The following is an 18382-nucleotide window of genomic DNA, read 5'->3' as shown; positions in this document are numbered from 1 at the left end:
ACAACAAATTACAGCCAAATATTTCAACAACCTAATTTTTTGTGTCATCATTAGAAAACAAGCATAAGCATGTATTATTATTTTTTTTTCATCTATGACTTACTATCAGTCTGCACTGAGCTCATCATCCTGTCGTGCACACATAGAACAGACACACAACCAACTATTAAAAACAAGTAATACCTTCACATTAAAGAAAAATGATCTGCTACTACTACAGACATTTTATACAGTTAACCATAGCCATCAAACATCTTTCATCAAATGCCAAAAACTACACAACCCAATAACACACCGTACAACAGTTTCTTCGTGAGGAAAATAGGTTGACATATTCACTATTTACTGGTATCAAATTCATAATTGATATATCGAAAAATTATCTTTTTCATTATTCAATCATTTTATTAAAAACTGGAATAATAACAACAAACTGCATCTAAAATGATGATGTTAACTCTCAGTCTCCAACTTACATCTTAAACACTGTGAAAAAAGGTATCTACATTCAGTACTACACAATAATATTACAAGTAAGGGCACTTCACATTTGACATATAGCCTTATGTAATTCATAAATAAAATGAGTGAGACACTTTAGAAAGTTATAAAATCATACAGCTAAAAAAGTAGGGAAATCACTAAACTACTAACTCTTTTTGTTCCACCAGTACTGTGCTACAAACAAATACTTTACTCCATCCATCCATCCATTTTCCGTAACCTGCTTATCCAGTTAAGGGTCGCAGGGGTGCTGGAGCCGATCTCAGCTGTCAATGGGTGAAGGCAGGGTTCACCCTGGACAGGTCTCCAGTCTGTCGCAGGGCTGACATATAGAGACAAACAACCATTCACACTCACATCCACACCTACGGGCAATTTAGAGTCTTCAATGCACCTAAGCTGCATGTCTTTGGACTGTGGGAGGAAGCCGGAGAACCCGGAGAGAACCCACGCTGACACGGGGAGAACATGCAAACTCCACACAGAAGGTTGTCCAGCCCGGGAAATGAACCCGGGCCCCTCTTGCTGTGAGGCGACAGTGCTAACCACTACACCACCGTGCAGCCCTACTTTACTCAATATTTGTATTTAATAATCTGCTAAAACTTGCTCTTATATAGATGAATAATGATTATTTTCCAGATCACAATCTCTCAAACTTTTTTGGGCCGTCTCTATGGAGTGGTTGTTTAGTCGCTTTTGTTCTTTATGATATTTTATAAACCAATAAGCACAATATGAGCCATGGAAGTTGATGTATCTCTTGCTGCTCGTCTACTTAAGAGCAGCAGGTTGGGAGAGGTGGTATTTATAAGCCTTTAGGTCTGTTTCGGTCCGTTAAGGTCTTCGTAAAGGATCCTGTCAGCTCCATCTGCTGCTCCAGTCAAATCCCAGAACGACCGTGTGCAAAAGCTGCTTTAGCTTTAAAGCAACCACAGCACTTACGCTCTATGAGGGTCAACGAGGTGCTAATTATCTATAAACCACCATACCACATTCACTTCTAGCAGCAAACCAGTTGACTTACCGTACTGGTTAACCCAGGAAAGGCTGGACAAGTAACAGGACAGCTGAGTTAGCATGTTTAGTCCACATCTCTATTCTCAATGTACATATAGTTAATTTTCTATTTTGTAAAATCCAGCTTTTTGTTCCATCAGGACACTAAAGATGTATACAGATTTAAGTATGAACTTAAACTGCAATAACCAATGAAACTGCATTTTTACTAACTAGCGATAGCATCACCCAGATGTAGCTACTAAAGCCACAATATGAAAGTGTTGGACAAAACTAATAATGAACTAATGTTGCATTAAATAAGTTAATGTCACAGCGATCGTCATGATCAGTGGACTTGCAGGGCCAAAGTAAATCTGAAGCAGATCTTTTGCCCAAGGTTCAACTTTGATGAACTCTGGAATGCAAATTAGTAGCACTATCCTGGCGCTAACTATGGGTCACAATGTCATTCAAATGTATAAATGTTCATTCTGAGGATAAGGAACTCAATCAAGACATTTCATGACAATGTGGTCTGATGTTCTTGAGCTGCATATCTTGTGTTGGATGAAAAAAAAATTCAACATTTTGCCAAACAAACATGAACATTTTTTAAACAAAGAAACGGCAGCTTAGAACACACCTTAACACAGTATATCAATATCTAATAGATAATAATATCTACATGCTCTATGAGGACAGAGGGATTGAAATGACAACAGTCAAAGTTAGAGTGATGAAGTGGTACGCTGCTGATACTGAGCTGGGGTCAGAGGGCATGGTTAGCTTAGCATAAAGGCTGGAAGTAAAGGGAAACAGCAAGCCTGGCTCTGTCTAAGGTTTAGTTTATTTAAAGCATACTGAGGCCTTTAAGGTCAGGAGGCGGGGGGAAGCAGCTATGGTTTACGTACCGGTTGTTCTTCGCTCGACTCTGATGGAGCTACTTTAGCTGCTGATGAAGCTGTTAAACTTTTGACTTCAGACTGAGTGGCCGACTGCCCCGGAGTCACAAAAGCTTTATTCATCATCAGCGTGGTCAGGACTGAAGAGAAGGAAAACAGGAACTTTCAATCCAATCATTTTTTAAAATGTTTAATACTGGTGTGTAACCACGATGTACTGGTCCATACCTTCTCTGGTGAGGTTCTCAGCGGCACTCATGGCCCTGCCGCCGAGGTCGCTCACCATGTTGTCCACCGTGGCCTCGTGGCGGAGGAAGATGGGCCGCACCACTCTGTTGTAGATGAGCTGGGAGCCGTTCCACGCCATCGGAGCCATGCACCACAACAGAAAAAGACACTGGAACACAGAGGACAGATTTGGATTTACTTGGTTTACAAGACAAATACTTCTTCATGTACGCCTCGATTCCCATTAATCATAGCCTGGTCCCAGACTTCTACATCTTCTTTGATTTTGTAGAATGACCCTAATGGATAGAATTTGCACATTTTGACCACAACAAGCATTTAAAGTGCTCCAGGTAAATGTAACATTCATCGAGTTCTGTTTGAAAGATAACAGGTTGAAATACTTTGCAGATAATCATTGGTTCTTCAGTGTTTCCCACCTTAAAAGCGTAGTAGAAAGGGAACCAGTAGAGGAAAATATCGGAGAAGAACTCGCCCAGGCTGAAGACACCGTACACCACCCAGTATGTCAGCCATTTTGTGTCGTCTTCTTTGCATGGACTTTCGATGGCTTTGATGCTGCAGATATGAGTGGAAACAGCCTGTCAGAATGTTTCAGGTGAGCAAAAAATACATTTATCTCTAAAAGTACCATCACAATTACCGTACAACTTCAGTAGAGCTTTAGTGAAGGCTTCCAGTTCAACGCTACAACCAGGGGGAGAAGTATTATGATCATTCTGAAGGGTCAACAGATACATCTGAAGGGTCTTTATGTTATTTATGGTGTAGAATGAATTAAAAGAAGTTAAGCAACACAAATTTATGTTTTACTTTTAGACAATGTGCAATAAAGGAAACATAAGAGTTTCATCCTTGCCTAGTATAGAAATCTAAAATTCAAAGGCAATATCACCATTATGACCAAGATCCCAGGGATAATGATGAAACTGAATGTCTTCTCCTACTTTTTGATAACAACTGTACCTGTAACATTTTTTATTTTTGATACAATCTATAAAGATATACCCAGGCAGTGTCAATGTTTCGGCCATGTTTACTGTTTATATGTTGACTCTTTTCTTCAAAACACTTTTTTTCAATATAGCCATGTAGCAAATAACATAGATCCCCCAAAATATTGAAATAGTGATACAGACAATGACTATTGAATAATATTTACATTTGACTAAAGAGCTCCATTCTTTTAGACAGATATATGGAGAATGCAAAAACCCACAGGGCTAAAACAGGTGTGATTAGATTATTTTAAATTGGAGGAATAGAAAGGTATCAGGTTTAAGTAACAAAACCACATAGTTAAGTTCAGGAAAAGAACGTAGTTGATGTTAACTTTACTTACTAATGACGAGTGACAAACAGGTCAGAACTAGCAACTCAAGTGACTAATGACTTACAAGACAAAATGTCATTGTCTACTTTTAGTTTCTGTTTAGGAAAAAAGTTCTGTGTTTAAGCATCTGTCTTATTTATTATCTTGATTGGAAAGCAAGAAAAACTACAACATGGAAAGAGAGACATCTTTGATACGGTCTACAGTAGTGCAGTCCGAGACTGAGTCCCAAAAAGTTTCAGGTAAAGTTAAAACCTCCTGAAGTCAAATTTAATAAAAAAATTAATTAAAAAAAATACATGTTTAAATTGATCTTCTGAAAAGGTCCATATCCTAATGTCGCTTTCCACTTAAATCCATTGGAACCTTTCTTTTTTGATTTTCCATTGGCAAAAATTGTGGCTAGTACCTAGGAGAATTTGTGGTACCACCCTTGATCTAAAACACTGCAGACCACTGATTGGTCAGAGAGAACAGTCGCTTAGGCAACACGAAACATCCTGCACATACACGTCATTTTCAATTTAGTAGTTTCATGCGGCATCATTATAGGGGTGAGATAAGAGTCCCGCCTGTATTGAGAGGGTTCTATCTGCAGTTGAATACAAATTTCATTCTTCTCTCAGGTCGACATTACGCCACTATATCTTAACATAGCATATAGTTGTTTGCTTCTATGTTGATGCTCTGAATCGCGTGAACAGAAACTTTAAAGATCAGCAAGGTCAAGTTAGTCAAGGTTTATTCAAGTAATTTGTGACTGGATGCACCAAAGATGAACCAAACAAACTTCACATTTGTGAGTGAATCCACAGGTTCATGACCACAACAAGCAGATCTGTAACTTAATCGAAGAAAATTACTCACGAATAATATGCTGGATAGGCAAAACCAATCAGGTTGCAGAGGAGTGAGGCACCATATCCATACACCAGGTAGAGTCCAGTCAGTGAGACGGCACCTGGAGGGGACACACAGGAGACACACTGATGTAGATACATTTAAAAACACAATTTACTAACAAAAAGATGAATGTTTGCTCACAGTGTTTCTTTGTAGACTTTTTGCAATTTTAAATATATTATTCTGTCACTTCGCCATCCAAATATACATAGAAATCCAGATATGCAGAGTTCAGGGTATTGTAAAAAGCCTCTCGATTTTTTTCATTCCGCCCGAATCCCCAGGCTGCGTTTTTCAGTTGCATAATTTCATCAATCTAGCGTACTTTTGTATGTTTCTCAAGATTACCTACCCTAGCTTTAACATACGTATACATACAAATACACAAATGCATATACACGTATAGACATATCTACACATAAAAATATAGACATTGAATATACATATACATTTGTGCACACGTATGCATTACCATACATATCCGTACACATACACTTTATTACATATGTGTTTGTTTGAAAATACGGCAAAAGACTAATGTATTTACGTCCATTTAATTGACCTCCATCAACTTCCAATGTCTGAATCCCCTCTCAACCCCCATTTCCTGTCCACCTATTCACTGTCACACTGTCCAATAAAGGCAAAGAAATGACAACAACAAAAAAATCACAGAAATACTTTTTGGAAAATGTATTATGGGTGACAATTTGGGGCTAAAATCTTACTGAAGCAGCTCAGCAGCAAACATGGGTGTTAAAAAGTCCAAGAATCAAAAATGTATCAAATCCATGCAGAGTTAAACACATAAAGTTCAGTTAATTCATTGATGAAACTGAACTGGGAAGTCTACAGAGTAACAAACAGACATTGAGTATTTCCTTAAATAAGGAAGAAAATGACTGACAAACTTATGAATACCACAAGGATTCTCAACCATAACCCGGGTGTCTCAACGAGCGCAGCAGGCAGACAGGGAGTGTTGTGAAAAGTGTCCTACCTCTGATCAGCTTATGTGGCCGTTCACACATGGAGGCCGGTCTGCTCTGCTCTCTGTGCCTGTGGATAATCTCTTTTAACTGTACTGCAGGAGGATTCAGAGAGAGTGGGGGACACTGTGCACCAGGCACTACAGTGACATCATACCAGTGTGTTACTGATCCACTGTATGAGCATCAGAGTGGTATGAATAGACTGCTGTTCCCTGATCAGTAAATGTCTTCTGCTGAGTACTTTTCGCAACAAAAGGCCTCATTTAAAAGTTTGTTAAGACTTTTGTTGTGTAGCAACAGACTCGCTCAGCACTCTAAGGGCAGTAACCGCAGAGAGAGACAGTGGGGTTGAGTCAGCATATTTTCACATCTAATGTGGTGATTTAAGGGTTTATTTCAACCAAACCAGAGTTAGTGATAGTTGGAACAGTGGAAAGTGCTAACCAAGACAGTTTTGATGAGTTAGATTTTGTTTCTGTCAAGTTTGAACCAAGTGTGTTCTACAATTGGAAAGGTAAAATTGCAATGGAGTCTGGTTGCTTTGTGGAAAGCATATTAGTTGTATGTTTTGTACGTTTATAAATAGTAAGAATTGTAAAAATCCCTTTCGATTTTATTTATTTTTTAATTGGCGTACATGTTTTGAATCTGTATATATTGTTTTGTGGAATGCAAAATCAATGTTCCTCCCAAAAATTGTAATGAACTGAATTAGCAAAAAAATTCTTCCACCAATCGGAAACACTTGTTAGACTCTTTTAAAGTGCGCTCTCCGAATAACTGGAAGGAGTCTTGCCTAGCCAATCTAGGATCAGACTTGGAATGACCCGTCCTAAGGAAGCATCTTTGAGCTTCACACCCTGAGAATACATTGTCATCAACTGGAGAAAGATCTAATTTCGCCCATTCTCATAAAGGTGACCTACTACTACAAAATGTTTTTTTAAAACCTAAACTGATTTCCTTATGGACAAAAAATGTGCAGCTATAGACTAAATCTAGAAAATACTCTGATTTGGCTTTCTTCAGCATAGATGTGCAACTGTTTCTGAGTTGTCTAAAAGCACTCTAATGGGAATTACTCCTGAGTGTCTCGCAAGGGACCAAGCTTTGTTTCTTTCCATTAAAAGTCAGATATATTTTTCGTAACCCTTTTTAATGACTGAGAGGAAGGCCTTGACAAAATAGTCTAAAGCCAACTCAATATCCAGGATTTCAGATGAGAGATGAAAATCAATACAATAGAGATGATTTAAAGGCTTCCTCATTAAAAAAAACAAGTGACTCCTAAGAATAATTTGGGATTGTGAAACTCTTTAAACAAGAACTGCTGATACAGGCCACGGGGCAGTGTTCACAAATTCCAAAATCAAATACACTGGCAGAAACAATTGTATTACTCCTATTGGATTAAATCAATTAGTGTTGATTCAGAGTTATTTTTAGGTTAGATCTTGTAGGCTCACTGATTAGCCGTGCCAAATTAAGACTGCAACAGATCTTTATCAAGAGGCTTAAGAAAGCCAATCACTGTCAAAATCCCCCATGACAATTACCTCTCTACTAACATATCTACAAAGTTAGACCGCCAGATCCTTTAAGGAGCTAGTGACAGCTGAAAGTGGCATGTATATACCAGAAAAATACTACAAAAATACAATCATTAGACACCAAAACTACTTCAAGAGCAATAAACCCAAATAAATTAGGCACAGAAACAACATGCAACGAGGAGATATAAAAACTTGATTTTATACATACGGCCACGCCATCTCCCCTTACAGCTTCTGTCTGTTCTGAATATAGAATAATAATTTATTATCAAATCAGAGTCATTAACAATCTTCTTTAACCATGACTCAGTAAAAACCCAAAACATCTGGATCTGCCGGAAAAACCCATATTTTAACACGATCTGAACAGGATTCTGATGCTGAAACAAACTTCTGATGTTTGTTCTGATGGGTTCTGAAGGGTCTCTGTGTAACTTTCAGACAACTCTTGTTAATATAAAATAACATTTCATATTACATTTCAAGGTAAAGTCAGCCAATGTTACACACATATGTACTCACACAAACACACACACACACACACACACACACACACACACACACACACACACACACACACACACACACACACACACACACATTTCATTTTTTTCACACATCTTGAAAAAGCATTTACATCTTGACACATTTCATTTTTTTCATTTAAAAAAAACCATCCGGTCAAGTTACCTCAAATTCTGCTGATGTGCCAAAACAGAAGCGAATAAAGATGTGCATTTTTAATTACAAAAAACGAATATGTGTACACACATAGAACCTTGCATTTACAAATGGCAGCCCAAACTGGATATAGACACCCCATAGACATCCATTATACTGGTATTTCTTTGGCCTGGCCTGTATCACATGTAGGTGTCTCACATTTGACCCTAAAATATGCTGCAAAAAATAATAATTCTTGGAGCTAAAATTGGCTGAAAAGCTCCACAAAGTCACAGAGTTGGTGACAATCACAAACAACTCTTTGCACATCACATGCAGTCATTTGGTCCATATTTAGTATCAAATATTGATGAGAGCAAAAATGCAGACAGGTTCATGTTAATGGAGAGCAGCTGTTCACTTTAGCGTTATGTTCACAGGAAGATTAATTGAATCCTCTTCAGTTATCCACTTACATGAAACCGGAAGGTGTAAATGTTCTAAATATAAACAGTGGAATCATCAGTAAAGTCTTGATGATGAACCGATGAAAGTGAACAACAACAGACAACCAAACATCACCTACCCACTACAATGATCTTCTTCTTTATCCCCGTTTTCTCCTCCAACTTCCCCAGAAAATCAGTCACCACGTTCTTCTCATTCAGGAACTTTTCCACTCGGTCTTTGATGGACGAGAGGATGTTCAGCAGGCCCATGGTCCTCGATCAGATCCTCAAATAACAAAGGGGTTGGAGGAAGATGACCTGCAGAGGAGAGGAAAACACAGAGTGTATGTAATCCTCCGACAGCATCAATCCGCTTTAATGAGGTGAGGAGGGAGGGGGAGTAAGAGGGAGGGAGGGAGGGAGGGAGAGGAGGGTGAGGAGGGTGAGGAGGCACAGAAACAAAGCAGAGAAGAAGAAGGTTCCGGTTCTCACGTATAAAGGAACACATGGTTTACATATATGTATGTAGATGATATAACCCTGTTTGTTTTTGTATAACCTTAACAATGACCTGAGTCAATTCATTTATCATTTACAATTGTAAAAGTAGAAGATTCAATCATACAATAAGTAAAGTAATAAGGAATATCTTATTCCTGCTCCCCAGAGGATGAACCCTTTAGATTTTTATTAAATCCCCTTACCTTTCCTCTACCACCACCTTCAGCATAAACTGCCATATCACATGCCTTACTGTCGTAACGGAAAAAGTAAAAATGCAATAGGGGATGTGGGGAGGGGCGAGGAAGGGGGTCTGATAAGAATGAGTAAGCGTTCTTATTTTTCATGACTCTATCCTGAATTGGCCTTGCACGATTAGAGCTGATCTTAAACAGTAGATGGCAATTTGAGCCATTTTTCAACCATTAAATGCCAATTAATTAGGTAAGGAATGGCAATATTAACAGCAGCATTGATGTATTACATCAAATCATATTATTTACTATAAAGCTTAACAAATATATTTAAGTGTGCAGTTACTCTTTAGTATTTCTACATGTGCAGAGGATACACTGCAGTCTCTAGGGGATGCTATCAGTACTGATCATGGCTGTTAATCTGGAACCTGTATGAGTGAAGTTTTGTTGTTGAAGCAGCAGATGTGATGTGATTTGACAGCGGCGGGCTCACTCCACCTCCCTCACACCTCTTTCTCCCTCAGCTGGATGACAGGACGACATTCAGCAGCAGTAAAGGGGGTGAGACTGACAGCAGGAATGTGTCCTGCAGGCCAACACACGTCCACAGCCGGCAGATAACCAAACTTCCAACAGACATTCACTGCAGTCTGACAGAGATCTGCTGAGAGGAGATGAGAGGATACGAAGCCATCAAGTACCCTTTATTCATCTGCTGCTACGTCTTCTGGGTGAGACTCTCTGTTTGGAACAGTTTGAGGATCGAATACCGTGTGTCACTTTACAAATTCATTAGTGCGTTTCTCTTTCTTATGAACTTGGTGCACAATAGAGTTTTTACAGAGAGGGATTTCAACAACAGATTACAACATTTCATAGGGAAAGGAATGTCTGAAAAAATCCCTGTGACAAAGCTGAATTTCCTCTGAGTTTGAAAAAAGCTCTTCATTTAAGTGAAAAAGTTATGATCTCTCAACAAAACTGTTTTCAAAAGATTTATACAAACATTTAATATGCATTAATTTAAAACCAGAAATTGAATTACCTGTACAGTATATGTCCAAAAGTATATGGTTACTGTACTTTTGGCATGAATGTGTGTTATTTGAGTCTTAATGCTTCAGCATACAGTGATATTCGTATATAAAAATGTACAAGGCGTTGTCAGTCCATGTTGGAAAGCATTTATATCTGTTCTAAACATCCATCAACTCTGGAAAGTGAACTTAAAAGTCAGCAATCATAGAGATGGAGGGATGTCATATTGTTTGAGGTCAGAGGCTATGAAACGTTTAGGTCACGTGTTTTCAAGTTCATTTATTTACCACGTCTATTTCCATTGAACGTTGTCACGTTTGTTTTTTTTGTCATTTAGATTTGCATTTATTTAAACATATTAACATGATACATAGATACAAAAAAAATGGTTTCACAGACAGTAATAAAAAAAAATACATTCAGCTTTAAATTAAATTTAATAGGCAGCTACAAGAACTACTTTTTATTTCCTAGAAAGCAGATCTCATATGACTATTCACTCTTATTACTTTTCTAATTGATCGTTTTGTCAAACTGCTGTTTCCAAGGAATGTAATAAATTAACTGCCAAGTTCAGTATTTCATCTACCTACTTGCAGAAACACGTCTACACCAGCGCAGATACTTGTGTGTTTTGTTTTGTCAAACACAGTGTTGATGTCAGTACCCAAAGTTAGATGTTTCAGATGGATATCATATCAGTTTCTTGGGGGGGGAATAGCTCAATCAAAAGGGGGGAAAAATCCTATTTACAACAACTGCAAAGTGGTCTGATGTTGAAGACACATATCTTTAATAAAATAAAAAGATCCGTTTAGAATATTTTGTCACAATTCTTTTGTATCGTTTTAGCTAACATTCAATTCAATTCAATTCAATTTATTTTGTATAGCCCAAAATCACAAATCACAAGTTTGCCTCATAGTGCTTTACAATCTGTACATATAGGACATCCTCTGTCCCGGGACCCTCACACCGGCACAGGAAAAACTGTGTCGATGTGCTGACATGCTAGTTAGCTGTCTAGCCTGTTGTCAGCTGCGTTAATTGACAGTGGAGTCCAGACAAAATATAAACCCAGAAAGGTTTGTAATGTATTCATGCTTATTAATGGGTTATTGTGCTTTGATGGTCTTCATGCGTCAAAAACTGATTTACAAGAAATCTGTGCCTCATGTGGGTCAGGTTCTGATAAAATAACTGTTTCTCTGACTCTGCAGGTTGTGAGCGCCGTCCTCACAGCGGTAGGGATCTATGCCAAGATTGCAAAGGAGAAAGGTTGGTCAGAAAAAAAGGCTGAATTACCGATGAACTGCCCTTTAGTTCAAAAGTTCTTCTGTACGTTTTCGACGTGTTTTAAAAAACCAAAACGTTCTACAAAATATTTTTTTCCAAACGGTGACAGACAAAGTCGTTGCAAATTGCTGATACACTTTAGAGTGCTACAGAGCTCTCACATGCTCATGCAGGAGTTGCAAGTATGGCGCCTGTTTTAATTTGGTTAAATGTGTCAAAATGAGCAAGTTGCATGTTTCAGAATTGGTCAAACCGGCATTAGGGTATAGTTGGATCATTAAAAACTGAAGTCAGACATTATTAAAGAGACAACAATGGAAGAAGAAGCCTTGATGTGAATGATTTTATTTCAGGATTACTCTGAAAACAGTTCCTTGCTTTAAAAAGGTGCACGACGACTTGTACTTGTTAAATCTGTTAAACTCCAAAGTTTCAGTCCCACAGAGGAAAAGGGAATGAATCAAAACATTTTATATCATTCAATTCATGGTGTGTGTGTGTGTGTGTGTGTGTGTGTGTGTGTGTGTGTGTGTGTGTGTGTGTGTGTGTGTGTGTGTGTGTGTGTGTGTGTGTGTGTGTGTGTGTGTGTGTGTCAGGTTATTAAAACAATGCTGCCGGAAACATTCCTGATGATGAACCAGAAAAAGTGAATCAGACATGTTTCAACTTTTACTTGCAGTTACGTGTGATGGCTGCAATTCAACTGTGTGTATTTTTAATGTGTGTGTGTGTGTGTGTGTGTGTGTGTGTGTGTGTGTGTGTGTGTGTGTGTGTGTGTGTGTGTGTGTGTGTGTGTGTGTGTGTGTGATGTTTGGATCCAGCTATCGATGGTAATGTTTCTCATCACGTTGGATGTTTCGGGCGCTGCGTGACACCCTGACTTTGGATCCAGCTCTGCTCCTGATCGTTCGTTGGATCGGTAATGTTTCTCATCACGTTCCTTGGATGTTTCCGCAGCGTGAAGCCACCTGCCTGCTGAAGACGGCCACATGGATCCCTGATCACAAAGCAGTTTGATTGGTGTGATGTTTGAGTTCTTACTGTTCAGGTCTTCTGTTGTTTGCTCCTGCAGTTTCTGGGGATCCTGACAGCTGTCCTCATCCTGCAGATCGCTGCTGGGGTTTCTTACAGACCTCTAATCGGGATACCTTTTCACTGACATGGTAACACTTTAATAAGGTTCTCAATAACATCCAATCGTTTCATTCAGCCCGAATGTAACGACCCCCTCCGTAGTCATCCTTGTATTTATTGCTCGTCAATGCAGTCTTCCATAACCTGCTAGCTTGACAGCTGTGAGCACAAACAATAGCGATGTTGGCTCTTTATGTTCTTAATGATAATTCTGGGGCCGTGTCTTTGGTGGGAGGCCAAAAGACTGTCAGTGCAAATTGGACTTGGCGACCAATTTGCTAGATTTAGTGAATTTGTCCACAGACATATAAAGACAAAGTACTCGTAAAACTGCTTCTATGTTGGTTCCTGCTGAAGTCAGTAGGTGTCTCCCGGACCACATTTTGCCATTATGAGTCAGCAAAACTAAATTGCTGACAAACTTGGTGTTGTTAATCAGGTGATGGAGAGGACAGAGAGGCTGATGATGAAGGCCATCGTCCGCTACAGGGAGGACCAGGACCTGGAGAACGCCATCGACTTCATTCAGAAGAAGGTAAGAATGATTTGTGTCCTCAGTGATTCCAGACTGAGAGGCAGAGTCAGGCTTTTTATTATCCACTTTACTGATGGTGAGAGTTTGTTGTGTTTGCAGTTTCAGTGCTGTGGAGTTGAGAGCTATAAGGACTGGTCCCATAACGTCTACTTTGAGTGTTTGGACACAAACCCCAGTCTGGAGGCCTGTGGAGTTCCCTTCTCCTGCTGCGTTAACCTACAGAACCAGGTCAGAACCACAATCTGTAAAAACAGGTCTTTCTGATTATGTCTTGTCGGCCAACAGGTTTATGAAGTTTTTAGTTTCATGACGTTTGCATGCCTGGAGTTTAAGTCACTTCCATCTCTGTCAGTTCCTGGAACCAAAAGAATCATCATAAAATAAAAACCTTTCCTGTAGTTGTTGAGGTGTTCACATTTGTGTACTGTAGATGTCTTTTTAAAACCTTAACTTAAAGAAATGTTACTTTGCTTGATTTCTTTTTTGGGGGGTTTCCCATAAAATCTGTTCAGGAGATGGACAGAATGTAAGGGAAAAACTAAAAACATCTAACATCCAAATTGTGTGTGTTATTTTCCCTCTGCAGACGGTGCTGAACACCATGTGTGGTTATGGGATGCAGCAGCTGGATGAGCCTACGGCCGGTCTCGACATCTTCCCCATCGGCTGCCTGGAGAAGATCATCTGGTGGGCCAAAAACAACCTGCTGCTGGTGGCCGGTCTGACCGCCGGCCTGCTGCTGCTCGAGGTAAACACTACAGGGGAGGGGCTGTTTTCTTCCCCCTAACCTCCACAAGGGGAAGCAATGAGCGCATTCCACACATGACAAACTTGACACAAATAATTCAAAGTGTTTTCAAAGTGTATTTTTTCACTAATATATGTCTGATTAACTGCCCCAGTTCTGTTAAAGCACATTGCACAGCTGTTTCCCTGAACTCTTACAGAACCAGCATACTCATTTTATATCATATGTATCACTGTTGAACAGGGAAATTCAGACTTCTGAATCTTAAAACACGTAATCTGCTAAAAATGTTGTCTTGCTGAACTTCAAAAATACTGGAAAATGTTGTTGTACTGTAAACAGACCTCGGCTGTCATGAGCTTCAGTGAATTGTAAGGTTAATAACAGAAAGGAAAACACGCCGGAGTTGGGAGCGATGCACCCCTGATCAGTTTCTAATCTGTTTGTGTTTCCTCTGTCAGGTCTGCATGATCTGCCTGGCTGCAGCTCAAATCTCCAGGATAAAGAAAGCCGAGCGGCTTAAGAACCCAAATGCACCCAGAAGTCGGTCAGAGAGAAAGCACAGCTAATGGTATCCTCCTTTTGCAGACTTCAATGACCGTGATGGTGGAGACGGAGATGAATAATCTCAGACATATTTCTCTAATGAGGGATTTTCATTTATTCTGGGTCAGATAAAAAAACTAAACAGATTAATGTTGATCAAATGAAGCAAGACATGCTCTGTACACTGTGAACAGGTCACCTCAGCAAGACTCAGAGGTGTTGGCGGTTGGACTACTACCTCATGTAAAATCATCTTTACATTATATTTCCTATTTTATTGTCTTCATCATTTGAAAATATGTTTTTTTGTTTAATTAAAATTTAACATTTGTTGCGTTTCAGGCAGGTTCGTAGCTATACCTACGAAAAATGTGCCATAATTCATCCTACAAAATAATTTTGTACATTAACCAAGTAATCATGAACAAGTGAAGTATAAAAACCCCAAAAGCCCAAACAGGGCTGGTGGAAGGTGAAAATAAAGCTTCATCTAGTTATTTCTCAAACTTTTTTTGTTTTGATGATATCAACTGAATTTCTTAACAACGTTAGGTGTCCCATGTTGAGATCCTCAACCAACCAAGGAAATCTTGACATTCTTCTGTTATTAAATTGTGGCTTTCTGTGTATGCTGTTATGTAAGTCTTTAGTAAAAAAAAGTTTAGATTGAAGGAGCATTCACATTATTAAAGTAGCACTTCCATAAAGCTGGCGGACTCACAAGAGACAGCTTAAAGGTCTGACTTTGTTCATATAAACCACAAATCACAAATGACAGTTGGCCGTTTTAAGGGGTTATGTGCTGCTTTATCTTGTGGCCATGACCAGTAACTTTCTGGCATTTACCATTATAACCCCCTGAAAATGTTTTGGAGAGTAGAGGTGCTGGTGGGTGGATTTTGTTTCTGCTGGAAAGAGTCCCCGTGTACAGTCGCTATGCTAAGCTAAGCTTATTAGATGCATTTTAATTAAAAACGGATATAGACGTGTATTATCAATCTTCGTATCCAACACGTGTCAAGGTAGAGTACGTGTGTATTTTCAAAAACTTCAAACCATTGCTTAAATTGAAGTACCTGAATACTTCCACCACTGCCTAAAGGCCTTTACACAGCGAAGGCAGTTTCTCAAACAGTTTTTGTAAGAAGTACTTTCACACAAAACATGAATGCTATGCGGCAAAAAAGTGACGTGATATTTAGAAAATTTGCATAACTGCCATAACGCATAGTTTTAATGCAAGATATTCTCAGGCAAGTATTTCACATTTTTGTTTTAAATTATTCGTCATGTCCCCGGTGTGTTAAGGCCTTAAGGTAAAATTACAATAGATGAATAAGATGCAAAGTTAAAATGAACTTGTGAAACATAAAAAGAGGAGATGAATTGTTTTTAATCAAGTAATTGCTGGTATAGATTGGAAAGGTATAAAGCTTTATATTTATTTTAAACTTCCATTTTAATGATTGACTAACAGTATTATTTGTTAATGGATTCACTTTTCATGTCAGCTTTAAAGTTTTGTAGTACTTCTCATGATTTGGTTTAAAAACTACTGCTCAGTATAACAAATAGTCTCCCCCATTCATTAATATAAAGGATTCAATCAGAATTAGTAAAATCCTGTACAAATATTAATTTCTATTTTGGACCTGCAGTGACTCTGCTTCCTTTGGCTAAGAGTCTAATGTTCTGCTGTTGACTCCTAGAGGCTGCAGTGCTGATAACACCCCATAATAAGACCTCAACTGATACATGCTTCTTCACTTCATGGTCTGGCCCCATGTTATAATGTTGAGTTTAAAGCTCCTGATTTACAAGCTGCAACAAGGTACACGCCTATTTTATCTTGTTAATGCTAAACTAAAGAATTGAATACCTATATTAAAGTTAAAACAAAGTGACACAGGCTTTCTGTAAACGTCCTTGAGGAGAGAAACTCCTAGCGTGCAGAGCCAATGGACCCCAGAGTAAACCAGATTAAGCCCCGTTGTTCCTCCCTCACTCATTGAGTCTTCATTGTGACTTTAATCTGTGGTGGAGGATTAGCCGCCGAAGCACCTGTGGCTGCATGTCGTCACAAGGCTTCCGTCCCGTGCTCCATCACATTCGCTTAATTGGATTACAGTGCTCTGCGAGTCCGTTATAAATAACAGCGGCAGTGTAGTGAAGATGTCCTTTTGTGCGTCCGTGTGTTCCTTCTGCACTTTGCGAATGAGGTCTTTGTTCTCAATCTGGGATAGATTATAGGATGTTCTGGTTTATTACAATGTATTACTGTTGCTTATTTCTATCAGCAATAATATTAAAGTCTGAAACACAGTGAAACTGTTGGGTGGGTAAAGAAATGAGCAGTCACAGTGCCAGCACGTCAAACAAATGTACTACAAAGTGTTAGTCTGTAGGCTTTAGAGATGATGCTAGCATGGATGTATAAAGAGAACTGGAAACAGCATTGGAGGCGGGCTATGAGAGCTGCTGATTGGCACATGAAGCCAATAAAAATTCTACTTGGTTGGTATAAAATTACAAGGATCTTCCGCACCCATAGGCCCAAGCGCACAGGCGCTTACCCTGGACCCAGCATTTAGTAACTTTTACAACTTTTAAGACAATAATTTAGATAAGGCAGTGTTTTCTAAATGTTTTAGACCAAGGACTTACCCAATGAATAAAAAAAAAAACAATAGGATTCTACTTCAATAGTATATTACAATTTACAGCCAAATTGAGTGGCAGCTTGAAGCCTACTGAATAGTTCAACTAATACATCAATGTCGAAATGCAAGTTACACCACCATTTAAAATGGTAAAATTTCACGGCAAAACATATTCATATTGAAGTATATACTGCTCCCCAAAATAAAGCATGTTCTACAGTTACAGACAGTTGTGGGATAAGAGTCAGTGGTACAAACTCATGAAAGGACTTGACTAGCTAGTGACTGCAGCTAGCGTAAGCTTTTGCAAAAGATGACAAATGGGAAATTGACTGGGCGTCCTACGTCATCAAGCAGTTTTCCCCTGCTTCCAGTCAAAGCTAGGCTAAACACTTCCTAGATCTGGTCTTCTATGTTATAGTTTTGTTGAACTATAACATGTTGTCACATGTTCAGCACATAGACTGTATACAAGAAGTGGACTTGATCATTGTGACGTCACCCATTGGTTTGTGGACTGAAGCCCAGAGTTGGCCATGTTGTTTTTCCGCAAGAAGAGGTGTGAAGTAGATACCCTGTATATGGCTCTGGTAGCGGCAGCAACCTGTCAATCACAAGGTAGCCCCGCCCTAAAGCATACCCTGCTTAATGGTTTATTTGACTCTAAATGGACCATAATTTACTAAATAAGCATCATGCTCTATTGAATAAGACTTACACCTAGAGATGTTTAATATGTTTACTGAGGTAATTAATCAAGTGGGAAGTAGAGTCATTTTCTCATAGCTTTCTATACAATCAGAGGAGTCGCCCCCTGATGGACATTAGAGAGATTGCAAGTTTTTAAGACACTTCCAAATTGGCTTTACTTGGCAGGACTGGATGTTGCTGCCTGGTTTAACTCCTACAAGTCGCCTACAGTTACATGTCACTATCACTGTATAGAAGAGAGTATTGAGTATATTAGTATTAGCATATTTATTTTTCAAATACAAATAAACATTCATTACACAAATCCAAAAACACTTGCATATTTCATATAAAAAAAAACACCAAAAAGTATGTAGGCTACATGATGGTTTGATGAAAATAGGGCTTTGGTTACAGTTGAAAATGCTTCAGCTTGTCGGTGTGCGTTGGCAGATGAACATTGAGGTTTGTGAATTAAAATAACAGA

General features: G+C 38.9%; 2 protein-coding genes across 2 annotated transcripts; one reads left to right on the top strand and one right to left on the bottom strand.

Annotated features, from left to right (window-relative positions):
- Positions 1-105: 105 nt before the first annotated feature.
- On the bottom strand, positions 106-8820 carry reep6 (receptor accessory protein 6). The gene is made up of 6 exons (XM_054602874.1): positions 8688-8820; positions 4858-4951; positions 3077-3215; positions 2637-2805; positions 2418-2548; positions 106-129 (listed from the first exon to the last, which is right to left on the bottom strand). The coding sequence occupies exons 1-6, from the start codon at positions 8818-8820 to the stop codon at positions 106-108; spliced, it is 690 nt and encodes a 229-aa protein (XP_054458849.1).
- Positions 8821-9922: 1102 nt separating this feature from the next.
- On the top strand, positions 9923-14625 carry zgc:113223 (uncharacterized protein LOC541424 homolog). Its single transcript, XM_054602872.1, is given in 10 exon segments — positions 9923-9979; positions 11507-11565; positions 12446-12491; positions 12493-12540; positions 12631-12720; positions 12722-12745; positions 13156-13251; positions 13351-13479; positions 13838-13999; positions 14461-14625. Coding segments are annotated over 10 exon segments (876 nt in total).
- Positions 14626-18382: the final 3757 nt, after the last annotated feature.

The sequence above is a fragment of the Anoplopoma fimbria genome, chromosome 8 (genome assembly GCF_027596085.1).
Source record: "Anoplopoma fimbria isolate UVic2021 breed Golden Eagle Sablefish chromosome 8, Afim_UVic_2022, whole genome shotgun sequence".
Classification (NCBI taxonomy): domain Eukaryota; kingdom Metazoa; phylum Chordata; class Actinopteri; order Perciformes; family Anoplopomatidae; genus Anoplopoma; species Anoplopoma fimbria.
This window is presented reverse-complemented; position numbering and strand designations above follow the sequence as displayed.

Bases quoted from the DNA above. Each gene is read 5' to 3' on its own strand.
- reep6 (XM_054602874.1), bottom strand. From the start codon at position 8,820: ATGGGCCTGCTGAACATCCTCTCGTCCATCAAAGACCGAGTGGAAAAG. The intron at 3,216-4,857 runs GTGAGTAATTTT...TCATATCTGCAG, and splicing joins GCCTATCCAGCATATTATTC to CATCAAAGCCATCGAAAGTC. The intron at 130-2,417 runs GTACGTAAACCA...TGTGCACGACAG, and splicing joins AGTCGAGCGAAGAACAACCG to GATGATGAGCTCAGTGCAGA.